The sequence below is a fragment of the Melospiza georgiana genome, chromosome 3, assembly GCF_028018845.1.
Source record: "Melospiza georgiana isolate bMelGeo1 chromosome 3, bMelGeo1.pri, whole genome shotgun sequence".
Lineage (NCBI taxonomy): Eukaryota > Metazoa > Chordata > Aves > Passeriformes > Passerellidae > Melospiza > Melospiza georgiana.
The window spans coordinates 23124105-23147079 of record NC_080432.1 but is presented as its reverse complement, the minus strand read 5'-3'; the positions used below and the strand labels follow the sequence as shown (position 1 = coordinate 23147079).

The 22975-nt window shown below is 47.2% G+C and overlaps 1 protein-coding gene across 1 annotated transcript in view; it reads left to right on the top strand.

The window, feature by feature from the left end:
- The first annotated feature begins 248 nt into the window (after window positions 1-248).
- Window positions 249-22975, top strand: part of FOXN2 (forkhead box N2) — a 30744-nt gene continuing 8017 nt past the window's right edge. The window contains exons 1-3 of the mRNA XM_058020276.1: window positions 249-321; window positions 12240-12790; window positions 19450-19574. Coding sequence (XP_057876259.1) covers window positions 12254-12790; window positions 19450-19574 — 662 coding nt within the window. The 5' untranslated portion in view covers window positions 249-321; window positions 12240-12253. The remainder of the gene's footprint in view (window positions 322-12239; window positions 12791-19449; window positions 19575-22975) is intronic.

Sequence of the window (22975 nt, the reverse complement as noted above, 5' to 3'; positions counted from 1 at the left end):
TTAAAATTTAGAAAGCGTGGTATTTCTGGGGGGGAAAAGGGAACTTTTCCGAGGCGGGGTGCGCAGCCCCTCAGCCGCTCCCAGCCCTCACGGCCCCGGCGGTGCCAGAGGCGGTGCCGGCGGCGGGGGAGGGCGGGAGCGAGGGAAGGCGGCCGGGAAGGAGGAGGCGGTGGCGGCGGCAGGGGGGCCGTGCTTGCTCGCGGTTGCCATGGGGAGCGGGAGGGCGGCGCCGCCGCCGCTGCGCAGGGAGCAGCTGCTCCCTGACACATCCCCCCGCTGCCATATTGTGTCCGCCGCCGGCCGCGCGGCTTCATGACCGCGGTGAGTGCCGCCCGCGCCCGCCGCCCCCGCGGCCCCACGCCTGCCCGGGCTGCCCCCGCGCCTCCCTCGGGTTTAGCTCTCGCCTTTCCCCTGGGTTTAGGGGGTGAGTTTTTTTTGTTCCCGACGCTCCGCGAGGGTTTCGTGGGGGAAGGGGGAAAGCGCGGGGAGTGTGGCGGCGGGTCCCGCTGGTGCCGGGGAAGCGGGGCGGGGGAGGGCGGTGTGGCCGGTGTGTCCCCTCATTCCCCGCGTGGGGACGACGCGCGGAGGCGGCGCTTCCCCTCTCCAGCCGCTCCCGGTGCCGGTGCGTGGGAACGGGGGGGTCCCCGTGCACCCGCGGCTCCTCCTCCTCCCGGCGCGGCCCCGCGGAGCTTCCGCCCTCCCTCCCTCCCTCCCGCGGGGTGTACGCGGGTGATCCCCCCTCCTTCACCGCTGCCCGGCGGGGCCAGCCCGCGCTCCTTGCGCGCTTCCAGCTGCGGGCATGGAAAGCGCGGCCGGCACCTGGGAGCGCGGCCCCGCCGTGCCCCTCGCCGCCGGGTCACCCCCGTCGGAGCCAGGCGCTTCCCTCGGTGAAATAAAGGCGCGTTCGGCCTCGTTCCCCCGAGCGGCGGGAAGCCCCCGGGGACGTGCGGAGCATCCGTGGCTTGTGGAGCTGGGGGCAGTGCGGGAGAGGCGCTCCGGGGTTCCCGCGTTTTGGGGTAAAATCCAGGAAACTGCTGGCGGAGTGCTCGGGGTCAGGCTGGGATCTGCACGTGGCCCTTCGGAGTTTTCCCGTCTTTTTCGGGGTTTTTTGGTGAAGTTGGGCCATGAGTTGGTGGCGGCAGCAGCGGAGCAGCATCCCACTGCCTTCCTGCCTTGCCCTGCTTGGACACACCGGCGTGCTTGTGCTCAGCTTCTGTGCGAGCGGAAGCTGGCTTTTGTGGGTGAGGGTTTGGATTATGACAGGGCCCAAACAAATAGTAAAAGGAACAAAGAAATAAAATAAACCTTGAAGAGGACCCGATAAACTCATGTTCCCGCCGAGGTGCCTGCCTGTGGATGGATGCTGTGTTCTGAATGTGGAGTTAAACGTGCTGAATTATGGTAGACTTAAATGCTGAGAAAGCATTTTGATTAGCATTGTGCCTAGTCTATGAAATTAAGATAACTTTATATATAATTTACCACCTATGTATGTGTATATATGCACACAGACACTCTCCAGATCTTGTTATTGGTGGGCTTACATTCAGACAAATTTAGTAATAGGTGGGTTGTAATATATTGACATATGAATCATTTAACTTCAGTTGTGTTTCTTGGATTGGGGACTTTTTTCCCCTCCTTAAAGTCTGGTGTGATGCTACATCTATGCAAGAAAAATTCAGCTGGCATTATCTTACGTCAGGAAACTTGAAGTAGTTTGAAGGTTGCTTGGTTTTTGTTTTTTTTTTTTCCCTTGGCAGGTGCCTACTCACATTTCCCAAGCTCTGCAGAAGGTAGCTGGAGCTCTGTAGTAGCAATTAGTGCAGCCCAGGGCTCGAGCTGGTGAACTTAGCTGGGTGCCAGGGTGTGTTATCTCTGAGCTCAGCCACGGTGCTGCAGCAGATCAGCTTCTGCTGGGGTTCACTTGTGTCCACCTGTGCCACTTAACTTTTGTAGAAACAGAGAGGAGGTGGTGATTCTCACTTTGTGTGTTTGAGTTGCCTGAAATACATATAGGACTTTTCTGTGCTTTTGTTTGTTATCAGATGTGCCCATGAACTGATCAGTGCTGCTGTGCAGTGTCTACACTTGCAGACTCTGGTGGAGATGCTGTGCTGGCTGCCCTGCAGGTCCTGAAGGGAGTTGGAGGCACTGGCCCTGTATCAATCCAGGCTTGTGGCCCTGAGCACTCTCAGGGACCTTGCTGGGATAAAACTTGATTGTTGTCTTTGTTGGGAGTGTCTGGACCAGAGGATGAAGTTGTGACCTGCTTTGGGTGCTGCTGCTGGGGCTGCTGTGCTGAAGGACCTCCTCAGGGATATTTCAGCCCAGAAGTAAGGTATTTTTTGTCTAAAAGGGGCCCCAGTTAAGGAGCGTGCTGCCTCAACAGCTCCAGCCCCCACAGAATTTCTGCTTGAGGAGCCTTTCAGTGTCCTCCAGAGAGCTCGGGATTCAGGGCACCAGCATTGCCAGCAACTCTCTGTCAGGATGTGCCAGTCCAGTAAGTAATGGAGCAGCTAGAGGTGTGTGCAATGGTCCTGCTGAAGGAGAAGTACTGCCTGGCAAGTGAGTGGAGTGCCTTGGAAACAAGACAGAGGCTTAGGGACATGTCAGGCTGATTTTTGCCATCTTTATTAGTCACAGGCTCTGTTCCACTCAGTGCAATAGACTTGAAAACCTGACACGTTGAGCAAAAGCAAACTCTTCTGGTGAATGAGGTAGTTTGGCATCTGAAGATGCTCTGCATGGGTATGGTTCAAACTGGTGAGAAAGCAGCACAAGTTTTCATGTTGGATTCACTGGGGTTGCAATTCCACCTTCCTGCTCTGTCAGTTCCACCCTGCCTACACATTGTTGGGGTTAAAAGGAGCTGGTATTTACAAGAGGAAGTACCCCAGGCTCTCAGAAGGCTTTTTCCATGTGCAGGTTTGTGATACCTTATCAGAAAGAGCTGCACAGAGGGATTATAGCCAGCGAGGTGGCAGAAAGGATGGGCTTTGGGAGGAGTGATAGTGTGCCCTCAGCCACTGCTGCCATGCACCTCTTGATGCTGTTCCCTGCTCTGGGATAGTCTTACTGCACTGCTGTGGTGCAAAGCAACCTTGGATGGAAATGGATGGAAAGCAGCCTCTAGTCTCCATTAGTACATGGCTGTCAGCAGTCCCGATGAATGCTCACAACCTTTTAGCAACTTCTGGGTTATTCCCTTTGGCTCCTTGAGCATTTGCCATTCTTCCCCTCCTGGTAAATGAGTGCATTTTGTGTAAGGATGTCACTGCACTGATGGTAACTTTTCCTGAGGGAAGTGGATGGAGGCAGTGAGTGCCTCATCCCGGTGTGCGTGTGCTGCCACTCCAACACTGAAACGGTGTTGGGCAACTTCCTGCAGCTCGGGGTGACTCATGGTGGAGCCCAGCTCTGCTCTCAACAAGTGCTTGCTTGCAAACCCTGTCCACATGGGGAGGCTCCCTGTGCCTGCATCTGGGCTCTTTCCAGATCCAGTGGCTGCCAGAGAGGACACAAGAGACCCCTGGGATGCTGCTTCACTTTTTTCCTGGCTTGATCTTTATGTGTGATAGGTGTGTGTTTGTTCCCTGGCACGTTGCACCTGCTGATTTGGGGATGGTGCTGGGTGATGGTGAGCTCTCCATTTCATCCTCACCACGCTGGCCTAAGGCACCAGTTCCATGAGCTCTCCATCTCATCCTCACCATGCTGGGTGAAGGCACCAATTCCATGAGCTCTCCATCTCATCCTCACCATGCTGGGTAAAGGCACCAATTCCATGAGCTCTCCATCTCACATCGTCACCATGCTGGGTGAAGGCACCAGTTCCATGAGCTCTCCATCTCATCCTCACCACGCTGGCCTAAGGCACCAATTCCATGAGCTCTCCATCTCATCCTCACCATGCTGGCTGAAGGCACCAGTTCCATGAGCTCTCCATCTCACATCCTCATCATGCTGGGTGAAGGCACCAGTTCCATGAGCTCTGCATCTCACTGTGCTGGGTAAAGGCACACAGTGATGTTCCATGGTGCTTCCAAAATACAATTTAGGTCAGACAGCTTGCAGTGCTTGGGTAATAAATTACATGGAATGGAAGAAGTACTGCCTGATGCCAGCCAGCATCTTTATGACCCCTGGTGCTCTGCCTGCTCCCTGTAAAACATTGTGGCTGTGGGAGCACGAGGCTTGGGTCACTCCAGGCTGGGAGGGTGCTCAGTGCTGGCCTGTGTGGTCAGCAGCTGGGAAACATGGCAGCTGTGTTTGGGGCAGGAATACCCATTTTATTGAGTGGCTGCTCAGGGGCACCAGGACCATTTTAAGATAAGCCTGTAATTTGTGCAGATAGGAATACTTACACTGAAAGTCAATGATGTGGATTTTGACTTTTTTTTTTTTCTGAATATGTTCAAAATGTTTTCTAGAAATGTTCAGACTAGACTTAGTGCTCCCTATTTCCTCAAGGGTTGGAGAATGTTAGGGACTCCATTAAATTGACTTCTGCAGGCATCATCACCCACCCCTACTCTTCTGCACACTCAGTCTTGCTGTCTTCTCTCAGGTTATTTCCAGTACATTCCTACCTTGCAGTTTGTCACTACTTTTAGTTTCCCAGTTTAAGTGTGGTCCCGTGCTTTCTTTTCAGCAGTGTCACTGGGTTTTGTTGTGCTTAGATTTGGGGCAAGTACATGGTTGCCTAAAAGCTGAGTACTGGGTATGAAGAGAGCTCAGCACCTGGAGAAGTTTCATGAAGTAGAGCTGAAGGACTGGGAACTGGGAAGTTTCCTGCTAAGCAGCATCCACTCATTCCTCATCCTCTGGTGAGTGAGGATCATCCCCAGACCAGTTATCAGCCAGTCTGGTTTGGTTTAGGGATGTTGAGTAGTCAAAAATAGGAGGGTTTTTTGTTTGCTTTCTTCTTTGTTTAAATAGGAAGCCAAATTCCACACTGGTGGAATGAAATTAAAAGCAGGTTGGCCAGGGAGGTCAGCACAGTGAAGAGCATTGCTTTGCCTTCCCTGGGCTCTGGAGGAAATCTTGCACTTTGTGAGCAGGAGCTGGGAAGCAGCAGGTGGGGACAGCTTTGCAGTCACCAAGTTGTCCTGGTAGTGTGGTTTTGTGATACAGCTCCAGTGGGGCTTTCCAGTTAAATCTTGCAGAAGGGTCACTTGGGGTGAAGCTTCAGGTTGTTGTTTTTCACTGGAAATCAGGAGTTTGGGTTCTTTAAAGGCAGAAAAGCTGTGTGGAAAAGATAGCTTCATGCTTTCTAGCATTGGTACATTGGTACTGACACCAGCTGAAATGTAGCTGTGTTCGCTTCTGTTTCAAGAGGATGGTAGGGAAACACAAAGAAAAGTTACCCTGGAAAGGGAAATAATCAGAATTATTCTGCAAGTCATTTGCTCAAGTGGCTCACTTGTGAACATATCAGTGGTTTACATTTTTTTGCATTTTAGTCCACTTAGCAAGCACAGTATTGAATTTGAGGAGAATGACCCATAAGCATCTCTTGAAAAGCTATTGGCTGTAAAGCATTTTTCTTGAAAGCACTTGTTTCCCTCCCCTCCCCTTTTTGTGTCTTACCAAAGGTTTTTCTCAATAGTTAAATTTCAGTGCTTTTTTGGGTTTCTTATTTTTTAATATTATTTTCATGTCCCAATTTCTCTGTTAGACTGTTGTTATGTGCATGTTTTAAATCTGAGGCCCGGGGAGCCAGGTCCAACAGTGACTGCAGCCTTTGGAAAAGCTTCACATTTGCAAAGTGGAATAAATGTCCCAGAGACTCTGGGTAATGTACAGGGTCTGGATTGGGATCAGGGCATATCTGAGCTCACATACCATTTTCTTTCAGATATTTGTTTCAAACAAACCACTTATGTATGTGCATATGTGTGTATTAATTTAAAAAATGCGAACTTTTAAGAAAAAAAAGTTAGATGAAATCTTCCTCTTGCTCCCTGCCCTTTCCAGGGCTATGATAAGGGTTTGTTTAATCCCTTCCCTAGTGCAGGATTTCTTAACTTTCCTTAATATTGAACCTTTGAATTGGTTTTTGTTACTTTTTTTCCCCACCCTGCCTTTAATTATATCACAGGGTGTGGGAGAACACTGACATGAGAGTCTTGGAAGTATTTCTGCAAATTCCTGGAAAACCTCTCTTCCTCTTTGAGCCCACCAATGCCAAGGTTCAAATGAAGCCCCTGAGCTTCTGGCTTGTCCCGTTCCTTGGTTGATGGGTTTTATTTTCAGTCTGGATTTGAGAAGGTGATAAGTGCCTTTTTAATGTTTTTTTTTTTAAACCCATTATTTTTAATTTTCCTCAGCTTTGCAGGCCAGGAGGAGCAGGAAGTGCCCTGCCTGCTGCAGGTGCTGCCCCTGGGAGCATCTCTGCATGTCCTTTGTCACCCAGGGGTTCATGTCTTCCACGGACACTGGGTCCCAGCTTGCTGAAATCTGTGCCTGAGAGGTGGTTTTATCCTCAGAAGACTGTAATGCCTTTAGTTGTCTTGGATACAGACATCATACAGTGTTATAATCAAATATAGGCCTTCCTCAGGGCTGGGGGAGGGTCTCAGCTGACCTCCAGCAGGGCTGGGGGGTGTGCAGGGCATGGGCAGCTCCAGACGAGGAAGGTGATGGGGGAAAGGCTGAATTAGTAGGGGGCAAAGTGGTTTGGTGTCATCCTTTTAATGCTCCTGGTCAGGCAGATGGGTGCTTTTTATTGATGGGTTTGCATTAGTGTGAGGGGGGTTTTTTGTTTGTTTGTTTATTTGTTTGGGTCATTTTGTTTGTTTGTTTTTGTTGGGTTTTTTGTTGCTCTTCCCTCCAACGTGCAAAGACTTGTAGCTGGTGCTGTGCTATGTGCCCAATGACTTGGAAGTTTATCCTCAGCTTGGGTAGGTGAGCAGTGCCAGTCATTTATGTGTCTAATTCTTGGGCTGTTTTGACAACACATATTGATGTATTTGAGGCAGGACAAGCCCTGATGTGTGTTGTAGATGCAAGGGAATATGAAAAATCAATAGAGGAGTTTGCTGTTGGTGTAGTTTGCATGCAAAAGCAGGTACCAATTGTCTTAAATCCTCTCACGGAGCCTGTTTGTGTCAGGACAGAAGTTGTGTGTAAAGCACACCTGCCTGGCTCTGTGACTGAGGGTGCACACCCTGAGCTTGGTGTGCAAAGAGTGGGTGCAGAGCTGCTGTCATTAATGGGATATGGCTGAAAATATTTTTTCCTGGATAAAATTATGTTCCACTCCTCAGACTTGGGCAATGCATGGTAAGATTTTATTTTTATTTTTAAACCTGGAGGGAAATCACTGCCCTGTTGGCAGGTTCCAGGTCTTCCCACTATTAGCAGAGGTGACCTAGTTGCTTGGCTGGTCCTGCAGAAACAAAAAGGTGCATTTAGTTGTGGAGAAGGTTGTCCTAACCTGGGGCACTGATGCTGTGCAGGTGCCAAAAGGGCACCTTTCATCTGGTGCCACTGTAAAGAAGGATCAAGCAGCAAGAGCAGCTCTGTTTTCATGCTAGCTTGGTGTGGACAAGGCTGGGGCACCTTCTGACAAAAAGGCTGAATTCTTTCTTGCCAGTTCAGTGAGTCCAAGCATGGTGACCATTGAAATGATACCTGCACACTTACACCTGCAATGCTGCTGAGTTTGGAGGAGGTCATCTTTGCTGGGATGGTGGCATCTGCCACAGCTTTGGCCTGGATTCTGCTGGAACTGAGACTTCTCCCAAGAAGGGAGAAGTGCTTCCCTGCTTTCCTGAGGATCTGCTCAAGTGGACTTCCAGTTTTGTTAAAGGGTTGGCCTTTATTAAAGCAGCTTTGTCTTCATTAAATGCTCACACAACAAAGCATTTGCTCCTGTGGCAGAACATAGCAGTGCTGAAGATCTTCCATCAAAATTCAGTCATAGCTGGGGGTCTTTGTGGGAGCACACAAACCTGGTTTTACCCAGGTGTGCTCTGCTAGGCTGAGGACCTTTCAGTGCTCATCACCTTCCCCAAACTTAGCTCTCTAGTGAGTTTGGGAGAGGGCTGCAAAAAATATTACCAAAAATGGAGCTCCCTCTGATCTGTTTGTGCTTCTCTGGGCTGCTGCCTTGGTACACTTGGCCTTAATCAGCCCCTTCAGACCTGGGCTCTGCTGCTTGGGTTGTGAGTGCTGTGGAGGAGCAGGTCTTCACTGGGCTCTGGGTGCTGCACTGGCGTGGATTAGCAGGGAGGTCTGCTCCTGGCTTTTATGTGATGCCAAAAATCACACTGCTGGAAGAAGGTTGTGGCTCTCACCTCTTTTCTGATGCACCCTAACTTTTATTTGAGCAGCCTCAGTTGACTTGGCAGCCTTTTAATCTTCTTACCCTGGAATCATAGTCCTCTGTCTGTAATTACCAATGCAAGGTGATGTGCACCTCCATTGTGAGGAGCATTTGAGGAGTAAATGCTTTGTTTGGCCTTTCTTTTGAAGGAACCAACATGAATGGAACTCCTAAGGAACTCAAGGAGATGCATCCTTGAGTTCCTTAGGATTGGGATGCATGAGGTTCTGCTTCCAGCTGGAAGTGGTAATACCGGTGAAGAGCAATGTGCTGTGTCACTCTGTACTTTTGGGTAGGGTAAAGCACATGGGCAGAGCACAAACTCTTCCATGTTTTTCAGAGGTGTGCTTAAATCATATTGATTTTGCATTTGCCTGGCTGGAGGTTGCCTTCTTGGCTCTGCTTACAGGGCTGGGGCTGTCCCCTTGGGAATTATCAAAACATCTGAACTGGAGAGCTGCTGCTGTGCTCTTTCCTTCTCACACTTTGCTCTCTTTGCTTTCTTTGCTCTCACTGTGGTTTTTCTGCTGGGTCATCCCTGAGCACAAAACCCTGCCAGCTTACAGCAGAGATGGCTTTGGTGGATTCCGTGACCCTTATGTAAAACATGAAACCCCAAATATTGGAAGTGGTAATCTTGAAAATGGCATCTTGGAAGCTGTGTTCTCACAGTTGTGGCAGTCAGAACACACATGGAGGAAAAAATTGTGGATTTTGGATGTCATTAAGGGTCTGTGTGAATGAAGAAGGGTTCTGGAGAGCTCACAATCCGACCACTTATGTGCCTTCACATATGCTCCAGTGACATGGGTGTTGCTCCTGTGATTATATTTTTTTCTTATTTATTAGTTGATGATAGTCTAATAATAATAGTCTAATAATGTCTAGAAAAAATAAATTAATTTCTGATGTGTTCATATAGAAGGTGTGTGAGGTGGTGAACTAGGAAAAGAACGTAATGAGATGTGGATTCTTGTAATACATCTAAGAAACGTGACACTAACCTATATTATTTACTTTTAATAATATTTATAACTTTTTATATTTAATAATTTAATTTTTATTATTTAAGTGTATTACCTGCAAATAATTTTTATTTTCATGTAGGGCATTAGGTATGCTAATGATTCTCTTCTGTAATACAGTAGCATGCAAACAAATAGTGCATTGAACCACAAAGTCTGCCTGATTATAAGTGCCAGCTTCATCACTTGTTTTATTTTTTCCCTTATATTTTTGACCAGACTAAGTGTGCCCAGGCCATTTTTGTGTTGAAAACAGATTTCATTGCCCCCTTTCCCCTAAGAAAAGAATTCAGTGACCTCAGTGTATGTGTGTGTCAGCATGTGTGTGCTCCTGATCTGCCACGCTGACGGGAGATTTGTAAAGGGAGATTTTGTGCAACATGAACTGGGAGCTAAAATTACCAAAACACAGCTGGGAGGTGTGAGCTCCTGTGTAGCTGCCTAAAGAGGTGCTCAACCAGGGGGCAAAGTTAATCATTAGAAAGAGAGCAGAGCAGCTCACGTTGCAGCAGAGTTGGGGTTTGTCTCTCTGTATGAATTTTATCACTAGCTCTTTGTTTGGTTTTTTTTTCCTTAATTTAAGAAAGGATTGAAGCAGTGACATGAGCATATGTATATATGGCTGTGTTTAAAGGCAGCCATCTCTGACTGCCAATATGAATCTGCTCTGGTGCCTTGGGGGAGAAGTAAATCGTAGGGAGAGCAAAGCTATTTTTGACCAGCTATTTGAGCAGCTCACTTTGCTTTAATTTTTTTTTTCTTTTTATTATACTGACTGAGCTGGTAGCTAATCATACCCATCCCTGCACTTAATAGAAATAAGAAACAGAAGGTAAAAAATTTATGCATGTTTTCCAGCACTGCTGCTGGTAAGCATGAGTTCAGGTGCTGTTGTCAACACAGCTTTGCAATAGCTGGTGCAAAAGTGCATGAGCAGATGAAGAGAGGAACAAAAATTGCTGGTGGAAACACGGTGTGTTTCCTGGGGGAGGCCAAAATTCTGCACCTCATGACTGCCTGGCCCCAGGCAGGGGCTGGCAGGGCTGGGGAGCATAACAGGGATTGTCCTGTTGCCTTTCTGTCACCCCTCCATTGCTCCCTTTCTCCAGAACAAGGGGCTGGGCCCTGTTCTGCCAGGGACATGGTGAGGCTGCCAGGCTGGAGCTGCCTGGGGCTGGGGCTGGCACAGCCAGGCAGTGGGCCCTTGGTAGGAGGAGATGCAAGAGCGAGGAGACAAGTGTTTACTGCAAACTGGGGTGAGAAAACATGCAGTAACTGTGTAGAGCTGTCTGGTGAGATGTGATATGGGAACTGTCCTCATCTTGAGCTCTGGCACTGGGAGCTGGAGCATGAAACCAGAATGATAGTGCTTACAGGGACAGGGGACTGGAAGGGGGATTGGGTGTTTCTCTGGTTGTTTTCTTGGATCTGTTTACAGTTGATACAAACCTCAGCTTTGCTCTTTGCTATTTACAGCTATGAGCTGCATCCATGGTTGGAGTGTCTTACGTCTGTGTGGTACATGTGTGTGTACAAGTACACTCCCTACATCTGTACAGTGCTCACATCAGCAGGAAGAAAGCAGCTGTTCCCATAACACAGTTTGCTAGAAGACCCCTTTTGAAACTCTACAAGCAAGGTGGTGTCTGTTGGTGTGATGCCTCTAAAGGATGGGTGGCCTGTTAGACCTTGCATTGAGTGGCAGTGTTTTACAGATAATAATGTTATGATTAGGGTTTTAGTGCTTTGTTCTTCTGGGATTTTTTTTATCTAAGTGGTGAGCCATTGCTCCTGCAGGTCTGAGCTGCCCCCCCAGTGTTTTGTCCCTTTCTGTTGAGAACTGGTCCCAGCACACTCTGCTCTGCAGGGAAGCCCAGGTTAGGGCAGCAAACCCTTGCAGGAGGGGAAAAAGATCCTGTGGGCCCAGGCAGCTCTGTGGGACACAGGTGATGAACAGATAGGCTGGCCAGGTCTTCCCCTGTTAGAAACAGGCAGCAGCACTTGGGAATGACTGTGACTTGATTTCATTGGCACCGAGACCACAAATAGATTTTATGCTGATTTAAGTTTTGCAATTCCTTTTTCACTCTTTGGACACCAAAGACAAACACTCCTAAACAGGGTCAGTTTACAATATAATGAGTAACTTTAAGAGTTAGTGTGAGATCTGAACGGATTAGATCCTACATGTTAAGGTTTTTTTTGAGGTTTCAGGTGTTGCTATGAAAATAGCTCTTATTTCTATGTCTGAATTGGTGTTTCTAGATAGATACAGTAGTTTCCAAGTGCTACCCATAAGTTCTGTTATAAACCAAGGGGAATTTATGCTCATGAGTTTACTGGGAGGCTCCTGTTGGACCCTGGCCCTCACCAGTGGCTTCAGCGTTCGTGCATGGGTGTCACAGACATCTTTTCATGAAAAATCCTTTCCTTAGGATTTTTCCTCCTGAGAAGCTGAGAGGCCTCAGGAACAAAATGTAAACATTGATTATCTGCTGCTGTGGAATGCAACAGGTGCATCTGTGACTGGTCTCATGTTGGTTTGTTTGTAATTAATGGCCAACCACAGTCAGCTGGCTCGGGCTCTCTGTCCGAGACAGAAGCTTTGTTATCATTCTTTCAGATTCTATTCTTAGCTTGCCTGCTGATGAAACCTTTTCTTCTATTCTTTTAGTATAGTTTTAATGTAATATATATCATAAAATAATAAATCAAACCTTCTGAAACATGGAGTCAGATGCTCGTCTCTTCCCTCATCCAAGAACCCCTGTGAACACCGTCACACATGGGGATGATGCAGCCCCGTGCTTGGGTTTGGTGAGCTCCTGCTGAGCATGGCTGTGGTAGTTTGCAGTGATTTCTGACCATCTCCTTTGTTGCAGACGAGTCAAGCTAAATGGGTCCAGTCACTGGGATGACTCCGGATAAGAAAGCTGAAACGCCGGGAGCAGAGAAAGCCGCGGGACTACGGCAGTGCCATGGGATGGGCAGCCTGCCCGACGCGGGCCACGCCGGCAAGCCAAAGGCCACCGTGGTGGACAGAGATTCAGCAGATGATGAGCTCACAAATTTGAACTGGCTGCACGAAAGTACTAACCTGCTAACAAACTTCAGCCTCGGCAGCGAGGGCCTGCCCATTGTTAGCCCCTTGTACGACATCGAGGGGGACAGCGTGCCATCCTTCTCGCCGTCCTGCTACCAGAACCCTGAGAAAAAATCCTCCACTTCCAAACCCCCTTACTCTTTCAGCCTTCTCATTTACATGGCGATTGAGCAGTCCCCCAACAAGAGCTTGCCAGTCAAGGAAATCTACAGCTGGATCCTGGAGCGCTTCCCCTACTTCGCCACGGCCCCCACCGGCTGGAAGAACTCGGTCCGACACAACCTCTCCTTGAACAAGTGTTTCCGAAAGGTGGAGAAAAGCCATGGCAAGGTGAGGCCTGGCAGGAGGGAGGGGGAGCAGGTTGGAAATTCAGGGAGAAATGGAGAAGGTTCTGTTGTTCTTGAGCACAGTTTTGTTTGGGTTGTTTTCACCCCACCGTGTCCTCTTAATGCTTTATTTGCAGATGGAGGTGGTTTGGAAATGCTGCTTCTGTGAAATCACAGGATGACAAAAGTCACTGGGTTTTGTTATTTATTGTTCACCTAGGTACACCCAGCTGTGGTGCATCCTTTTAAAATGTGGCACACATACAATTGCAAAGGACTCTTGTTTCCATTTACTTAAAATTTTATTAGCCTGCGATAACCAGCCTGAAATTTCAGATAACTCTCTGAGGATTTCTTCTTGATGAAGAAATCTTAAAGTAGTGCTTTCTCTATTTTTTCTCTGTTTTCCAGTGCTGAAATTCTGGGGTATGTTCCTCCTTCCCTGCTTTTCCAGCATGGCCATGGCTACAGTTGCACTGGCAAGCAGAGGAGATTATGGGATGCCAACCAGCTTCCCTGCTTGGCTAGCAGGGATGTTGCCCCTCTGGGTGCAGATGTGGTCCCCTGCAAGGTGCCCTTGCTTGTGGGCACACTGGATGTGCGTGGTTGGGTGTTCCTCAGTCCAACAGCTTTCTCAGATATTAAATTGACTCTTCCACTTGTGATCTCCTGTTACACTTAGCACAGCTCTAGCTTTCCAATAACCATTTAATCCCTGCATTTAATGGACTGTAATGCTTTAGCATCTGTCATAAGATAAGATGTGTGTCTCTGTGTGGTGCACACAGTCTTCTTAAAGTCAAGGATACTCTTTTCTGTACAAGATCTTTCTTCTGATTTATATGATTTTACTAGTGGCTTCCTCCCTCCCTCCCTCATTCCCCATCTTGTTCCTCAAAGAGCTGGCTGTGACTTAAATAAACTAACAAACCACATACTGAAAGTCAACAAACAAGTCCCGTGCTTGGAGGTCAGGCTCGGTGGTAGCAGGCTTGTTATCAGAAATGCCTGCAATGCTTGGAGTGCTTGACAGCTTCTCACTGCAGAGAGGGGTCCTGGAGCTGAGTGGGCACTGGGGAGGACTGCCTTGTACACCACTGCTTCTCAATATTCCTGCTTCTGCATTAAATTGTTAGGGTTGTCACAAGCAGCAGCTTTGCCCTGAAAAAAAAATTGACTTTTTATTGCAATGTGGCAAGTCCATTAATTACCCCAGTGCTGAATCCTGCTGAGTGTTAGGGTGAGCTCTTAACGTGGCCCAAGGTGCTGTGATGGGGTAACTGAGATGCTCAAGTGTCTCTGTGTGGAGGACTGGATCTGAGCGGGGACCACACACTGCTTTAGGTGCCAGAAGTGCTGTTAAAGGCCTGGGTGGCTCTGTCCAAGGAGGGGGGCATGAATTTCAGAAAAATTATAGCAGGAAAGGGAAATCTAAACTGGTCTGAGTTCCTTCTGTCTGTGGATCTGCCCTTAAATGCTCTGATGTTTTCCAGCCTCATGGGTTAGGAGTTACCAGTCAGACTTGTTGTCTTGGCATTTGGGTGGCAGGAGCTTGACACTGCCTGGTCCCCTGCTTACCCTGGCATCTCCATGGGCACTGCTGGGCTCAGAGGATGGCTTGCTGCTCAATGTGACATCTCTAGTAGGAAGAGCAAAATGCAGAATCTCCCACTGCTGCCAGGAAGGTGATGCTGATGTGCTCTGTCAGTGGTTTCCCAGGGCTCCAGAAACTGCACAGCTCTGTAATTCTAAAGAACAGAAACTGTGCTTACCAAAAAATATCACCCCAGAAAAGCCCCTCATGAAACTTTGCTGGAGCTTCCTCATTTCCAACAAACAGCAGTTCAGTCTTTACCCTCTGCCTCCTTAGAAAAGGACCAGATGAGGGTACTGCTCCAAATTCTTCCTGCAAAATAATTCTGTGGCACACAGCAGCATGCCTGGACCCCGTGGGAGTTGATCTGGCAGGTGATGGAAATGCTACAGACCCCTTTGGATGAGCTCCTCAGGTGTCACTTCTTGGAGCAAGCAGCAGCTGCTCACAAGCTCATTTTGCTGATCCTGTTGCATGTACCCATGTTCTATCCGTGCCTCTGGGTGCTTCCCTGAAAGGGCAAGATAATTTTGTATTTTTTTCCTTTTTGTTCTTTGTTGATGGCATTTTGTACTTTAAAGGGAACAGGCAATCAGCTTCCTTCTATGCCAAGTGCCTGTGGAAGCAGAAAGGTCCATGGCATGTGGTATCAGAGGAGCCTGGTTTATTTGCTTACATCAGGGTATGAAGGGTTTTACAGCCTTTCAAATGAACCTGAGTTCTTGTCTTGGAAGAGTCCAAGAAGTCTGACAGTAGGGGATGGATGCTCTGTGTCTCTGCATCCCAGGGCAGGCTCTACTCTGACACTTCCCTGGCTATTGCTGCAGCTGTCAGCTGTGCAATCACCTCTTTGAGGTCAGGCAGCAAAAGGAGGAAGAGTCCATCCTCATCTTTGCCATAATGCACTTCCAATCCAAAACAAAATGCCAGCATGTTAAAGGAAAGCTGATTTTTCCCCACTTCCCCCCCATAGCTGCCACTGCAGGGCAGTTTCAGGATTCTTGCACTGGGCTCATTTTGGCTGGTGCTGAGCTGGAAGAGTTGCTGCAGGAGCCTGCTTGCTGTGCCCTCATGGCTCTGGGATTGTCCACAAGGCCTGCTGGAGCAGATCTGAGCAGAACACCCAAGGCACAAAGAGGTGACCCCTCAGCACCAGCTCCCTTATTCTGCAGAGCTCTTCCCACCAGACTGTGCCCCTTCATGTTGCAGATACAGCTCTGGGTGGCCATAGCTGTGGTTGTGATTGTTCTGTGTGTATATTTGCATCAGCCAGCTGGATACCTGCAGGCTGCAGGGCTTCAGGGGTCTAGGGCAGCATCCAACAGAGACTGGGGGAACACTGTCCTTGCTTGGACCACTGGAAAAAAATTACATGTTGTGCTTTTCTTTTGATGAGTGGTGTTGAAGGGAAAGTGCCTTGAGATGCCTCATGAGCCAGCCTTGCAGTCAACAGGAGGAACTTGTGCCATGGGATCAGGATGGATGGACATCATCACCCTGCCAAAATACCATTGCCTGCTCTGTGTGCACATAGCACACTGCTGCTGTACCCAAGTGGTGTGTCAGGGTTTATCCCATGAGCTGAAACACCTTTTCTTTTAGAGCTGCAGCAGAGAATATGTGTGCAATCGGCCAGGCAGATGAGATTCCCAGTGGCTCTGTGGTAATGGTGGTGATGAACATCAAGGGTTGATGCTGGAGCAGTCCCAGGGACACGTGCTTGCCTTGCAGTGTTGCTGCTGTGGCCCTGGTGCCCCTGAAGGTGTGGAGGTGTGACTGTGAGTCAGTGATGCTCAGCAGACACAGCTGAAGCTCCTTGCATCTTAAGCACTGTGGTGCTGCCTTGGGCTTGGGGAGAGGCGCCTACGCTGTGACGTTGCTTTTCCTGAGGGAGCAGCATCTGATCTACAGCACAGGAGGACCTCAGGTGAAAAGGGGTTTGGGGCTGAAAGCCATGGAGAGTCTCCCTGCTCTTTGTTTAGATTTTTTTTATGATTATGGCACTGGGAGTTATTAATTAATTGATGCTGAGGAGAAAAGGTGTGAGGAGGCAGGATTAGTATCAAACATTAATTTGGCAGGCCCCTGCTTGCATGGATGTGGCTGTCACTGTTTTCTCTAGAGGCTGGGCTTGAACATCTTCAACAAACATCCTTTTCTTGGTAAATATCTGGTTTGGGTGTTTGTGGTAGATTATTTTTTTTGTCAAGAGATGATGATAAACAACGTGTAGCTTTTCAGGTATTTGGGCGAGGAGCAGGGCAGGTGCCATCCATAAGCCCTGGGAGATAGGAGAGAGATGCCTTTTCTGTGGTTAACCTTTTGGTGGGTGTATTTTATGCCTCCTTGCACACAGTATTTTTCTGTCATTCACCTTGCTCAGGTGGATGCAGCTGGTGACCACTGTCCATCCCTGATGGAGCCAGGACTGCTGCCAGGTGTGAAGCTCATGGAGAGCTCTCTGCAGCACAGGGACATGTGCCTGCTGCAGGGAGCCTGAGCCACCAGCACCAGCTGAGCTCTGCTTTGGTTGCTCCTCACACTGGTGGGGTGGTGGTAAAGGATAAGGCTGGATCATGGGAGGCATTTTGTCTCCAGCCCACATTTCTGTAATCCAGCCCTGAAATGCTTACTGTCTTTACAAAGTAGCTCCAATACTTTAAAATGCAGGAATTCTTTTCTTTTCTTTTCTTTTCTTTATTTTTGCCTAGATAAAATCCTGCAAGTCAAATCAGAAACATTAGAAAGATGCAGAAGAGGTGACAGACCAGAAACTAATCTCAGAACTCTGTGATTGCCCCTGTTTTGAGTTGCAGAGTAAGAAGAGCCTGATGGCCTCTTTTCACTAACTCTAGGGGCATTTTTCTCTAGATCTTAAGTACAAGTTACACCTACATTTCATTCCAACACTTGCCTCACTGTTGAAGTGAAATACTAACCTCCAAAGGCAGTTTAGCATTTTAGAGTGTCCTGAATTGCTAGGAGAAATGGCACAGTCTGTTCTGGCTTGTGTTAAAGCTGGATGTTGATTCTGTGGCATTTCCAGCTCCAGCTGTGGCAGGCTGTCCCCTGGCATGTGACACTTGATTTCAGACCTGGGCTGGACTTTCCTGCCCCTGTCTTTGTTAAGCAGAGGGTGCAAGCAAAGCACAGGAGCAGGTCCATCATCTCTTCAGCTCAGTGTCTACTTTTAGCATCTCCCAAGGTGGGTGGAAGTGTGGTTTCACATTACACATGACCCAAGGAAGGAGTCACCCTGTTTACTGCCTGTTGCATTGGATCTGTCAGTATCTGGATGGCTTCAGGGTGTGCCCAGGTTCAGCTTGCTGTTGCAACACCCACCCAAAATCCTGGTGTTATGTTGTCAGGGCAGCAAACTGGAGGAGTACCTTGCTGGGAAGATCAAAGAGGGAAACTAACCCCCAGCAGCTGAGCTGAATGAGGCATGAAGCAAAAGTGCTCACCTAAAGTAGCAGATAAGGTAGCAGATAGACAGTGTAGAGAAGTGGTTTGCTGCTCGGGGGACTTTCTGCTGCTCCCTGGGGGCAACAGCCTCCAAACTGGGAAAGGAAGGGGGGAAAAAAAGCCAGCTGGACTTGGTTGGGGTACTGGGGAAAGGGGTCTGGGAGAAATAAAGTATCAGGGTGTAAGTCTGTCACTGAGATGACGGATAGAGCCAGCTGGGAGGATGCCTACTGTTAGTATCTGGGTGGTTAAATCATCCTGCCAGCCACCATGGCTGTTTATTAATTAAAAGTAAGCTCATTGATAAGTATCTTACAGACTGTGCTCAGTTTTAGCTTGAAAAGGTAAGTATAAGGAAGATTCAGGTTAAAAAAAATAACTTGGAGAGATGCAGCAGCTCAGAGATCTTTGTTAAAGGCAGTGGCTTTAGCTGCAATTGCAGCTGCATCTCTTTCTTAGCTGGGGGTCTCCTGGCTTGATTTTTCTCTCTTGATAGCAAGGTACTTCCTCCTCTCAGAAAACCCCTATAACTTAAATAGAACCACAGATTTAAAAGTTTTGTAAGTCCTTTTTAGTCTGGAGTAAATCATGGAGCATCCATCCATAAATTGGAATTATTGCCCCCCATGATTCTGGCAGGAGGAGGCCAGCTGGCCACTGTGGGCTCACAGGAGCTTCTCCATGAAGTTTGGGTTTCTGCCCTGATATTCAGCCCCCAAAAATCCTTTAGGAGGATCTTACTGTTCAGGTGTACAGCTGCCCCATCCTTCAGCAATGTACATTTCCATTTCTGTAGCATCTGTTTTTCCAAAAAAAACTGGTGCTGCTACGTGCAGAGCTTTTAGCTGATCTGTCAGGTCAGTGATTATAGAATTTCTATTATATAACAGAAATATTTAATTAAGTTGCAAGAAGTAGCAGGCTCAAAAAAAATTAGGTCCTTTATTTAGTAATTTTGTGAAGAAAGCTTTGAGACAAGCAAGAGGTGCTTTATCTTCCTTAAGTTTCAATATACCACATTTAATATCAAGAATGACTAGCACAGGGGTGCTTACATTGTGCATCAAAAATACATTCATTAGGTGTTCAGATTCTGAGAAAGTGGGAATAATCCATTTTGTGGCTGGACATTGAGCAAGATCCTTTTCCAGGGTGGTATAAAGTTTATTGAGTATGTGTCTATATCTAAACCAAGGGGAAGGTGCTTTGGTTTCTTACCTAGAAACATGTTAAAGAAAAGTTTGCTGATGCCTGGACAGGTCCCTAAACTCACAGCTGTGTTTATTGAGTGTTAAAATAAGGTTTATAGCATTTAGGTGACAAGTGGGATTGGGAATGGGGCTTTAGAGAAGGGGTTTTGGAGATGCTATCATGACCTGCAAGATGGGTGCTTCCATAGTGTATAATGAGGGTCTCTGGGCCATTTTCTCAATTTTGGGACCATCCAGGATGGACCTGCCCTGTGGATTTTGTGTGTCAGCTGTGCAGTGGTGTGTGCCTACATACAATCATTGCACTGTGCTGCAGCTTGGGGGTATTAAATCAGAAAGGACTGTACCAGCCTGGTCCTGGATTTTCTAATTTGCTGTGTTTCTTCATTGCAGGTGAATGGAAAAGGGTCCTTGTGGTGCGTTGACCCAAAATACAAACCTAATCTTGTCCAAGCACTGAAAAAACAGCCTTTTTCCTCAGCACTTGCATTTTATACTCCACCAGCATCACCACCCAGGTAGGTGGAGTTCCCATCCCAGCAGCTCCATCCAGATGGCACAGGGTGTTGAAGTGCTGATACCTGCAGCCACCTGAGAGCAGAGTTTGTGTGGGCTTAGGTGGGACCAGCTGGGTGAGGTGGGGAGATGCAGTGAGCTCAGGATTCCCAGACAGCACATCTGGGGTGTGTTCAAGGCTCTTATTAACTGTGGGAGAGTTTTAAAGAAGAAGGTCAGGGGTGTGCTGGCTGCTTTCTGGAGAATCTCTGCATTTGAAATTTCTGCAAATGAAATTTCAATTTCTGCAAAGAGAGCAGGCAGTCCTGGGAACTGGAGCAAAATCCTCTTTCAAGCACAGTCCATCAGGACTCCTGTTGTGGGGGAGGTGGGTGTCTTTTCCTGTAAGTCACTTGTCTGGATATAAAATGTATCTATTCTGTGCTTTTGTGGAAAACAATCAACTTTTCCACAGTCTGAAGTGCTGAGATGCTGCCCTGAGAGGGTTGTTTTTTTCTGAGGCTGTTTAAAAGCATTTTGCAGCAGGGATGGAAAAGAGCCTTTGCCATACGTGTAGTTTGGGGTGGGCCATGCAAGACTTGTGAAACCAGGACTTCCTTACCAACACAGTTTAAGATTGGGCACTAGATTTTGGGGAGTTTGGAGTCAAACTCATGTAGAGTTTGACTCAGAGTCCCTGAGCAGAGGAAGAGGAGCAGCAGCTGTTGGGGCAGGAGGACGGAACGCAGCGCAGCACGTTGGGTGAGCTGGGTTCTGAGGAAGGCATGTGGCTGGTTTGTCAAGTCCAGGAAAGAATTTGGGTGAGATAAGAGGTCATTAAGGTGTTTGTACATTGCCCTATGCCTTAACCTTACTGCAAGGAGTTTCCTGAACAAGCAGGAGGAGCTGGGATTCCTGGAGCAGGGTGTGAGACTGATAGCACTGAGCAGACATTTCTCAGGGTCCAAAAGGACACTGGCCCTGGGAGATGGCACCCCTGTGCAAGCCTTAGGGGCTCAGGATTTTTGTGTGGTGTGGGCTTGTCCAGTGGGGTTTGCAGCCCACAAGATAAAGCCAGTTGTCTCTGGTCTCTCTCCCACCCAGAGCCATCCTGGGCTGGAACAAGCCAGGCAGAAATATCCTGTTTTCCAGCTTTCTCTTGGAATTGAGAGCACTGCTAAAATAACCCTGAAACATTGAAGTGTTAAGAAATAGATTAGAAACAATGAAATGACTGGTGGTACTGCTTGGGGTTTATGAGAATAAAGATTATTGAAATGTCTGTAATTGGGCTCTGGAGGAGAATGCTTTCACAGGCTGTAATGTCTCTGTGTAAGGGTATGGAGCTCTGGTTTTGGGTACAACTCAAGGGGAGGTTTGGTCCCTGAAAGCTTTAATGCTCTGTCTGTGTTAGCACAGCCAGCCTTTAAAATGTAGAGAATAATACAGATGGGAAGTTGTCTGTCCTGCCAGAGGTGCAGAGGACTGACACACTCAGCCTAGGGCAGGGTATTCAGAGCCTTGACCAGTTAAGCTTTTAAAATCTCCAGGGTCTCCAAGATCAGTGCAGCTCAAGTTGTGTTAAGTGTGGTCTACTTAGCTTGGATAAATGCAACATACCAAAATTAGGTGTGAGGAAGGAGACATTTCATCTGCATGCTTAAGTATTTGGAAGAGCTGGACTTTAATTTGAAGCTGTTGTTTTTGGTAACTTTTTTTTTCCCCATACTGAAGGACTAGTCACACTTGCCAACAATTTCAAGGAAATCCTGGATCTAATGAAGCCACATGGCAAAATTCCCACTGACTTCAACACGAGAAGAGTTTTGCAGTGCTTGTATTTATGAGTACAAGAAAATAAGAAACAACATATTAAGATAGCAAACTGTTCCCTAATGAAAGCTGGTTTATTTTCCTTCAATAATAAAAAACATTTATGTGACTTTCCATCACACCCAGAAAAACAGATTTATTTTTTCCCATTCTGTGCTTAGATTTGATTTAAATTTTGGCCTAATTTTGGGGAAGGGCCCCCAAGGATCTGATTTGTTGTAGAAAGGGAGGAAGCCCAGAGGTTCAGCTGGAGAGAGGCTGAAATACTGTCCAAATTTATCTTCAGAGTGATCCTAAAATTCAGCTGTGGCAGTCTCTGAATTTTCCAGTGGGAAGACTGGAATTCATGATTATTTTACAGTGTGTTTGTGGGGAGTCTGCCTATCATTCAGCATGATTTTAAAATAAAATTTAGGCTGTTGCTTTGAGCAGAAGCTTTCCAAAACTGTAATCTGTGTCTAGTGACACTGAAATTTGTATTATCATAAATGATTGGCATGCCTGATGCATTTTATTTCTGCACAGCTTGTTCAACAAGTCCTTGTGAAGCCCCTGGCTGCATTCTGGTTCTAGTGCCACACGAGTGACAGCCCTGGGGACAGCCACAGTCCTCCTCTTGCTCATACCTTATGCGTGGCTTGTCTTAATCAATACCAGGCATTAATTTACTTTGGGGGAGCTCTGTGTGGACATGATTTTTGAAGGGTCTGAGCTTAGACAAAAGGATGATGATGTTTAGCATCTCTCTGTACAATGGGTCTGAGGGCTGCAAAGCCAGCCATTTGGGGTCAGACCATTGCTTTCCTTTATTTTTAAATTTTTTTCCCCCCACCCATTTTTGGATCTGTTCCCTTTGCACTCTGTGTCTGTTACAAGAAGAGATACCAGACAGTGAACCCTGTTTTTGCACATTTTTCCCATTCAGCTGAAGTTTCTCTTGCACGTTGGGCTTGAAAATTCTGTCATCACCCTTCAGATTGTTCTAGCAGCACTATAAAAGATGCACATTGCTACACTTCATGCAATTTTAATAGTGTGTACTATTTTTGTTGTAGTTACTTGTAACTGCTCACTTACATATTTATAATAAACTGAATAATTAGGACTGGGTGTGTAGCAGAAAAAAAACATGTGAAAGCTTTAACTTGCCCTTTATTTTGTAAGGGATTTAAGGGTACCTTGGGGCAAAGCTAGTCTGATTATGAAAAACTGCCCTGGATAGCATCAACTTTAAAATCAGCAGTTGTCTTGATTTGGTTTTTAATTTAGTATTACTTTTTGTTTTTGTTAATTGCCCATCACTGCTTGGAAAAGCAAATAATCACAACTGGTCCTTACCTGTCCTTTTTAGTACATAAAACCTACATATGTACAAAACATTAGCTCATCCCTGTATGAGCTAATGTTTTGTACCTATGTAGGTTTTATGTACTAAAAAATACATATCTTTGTTTAAATCCAGCCTTTAGGCAGGTATAGAAAATCTGTAGCAGTCAGTGACTGTTGCCCAACAGTGTTTTTGCTTAGTGTGTGTATTTGGAGGTGTTTTCCACGTGCTGGGGATGGCTTAAATAGTGCTACACAAACTGTG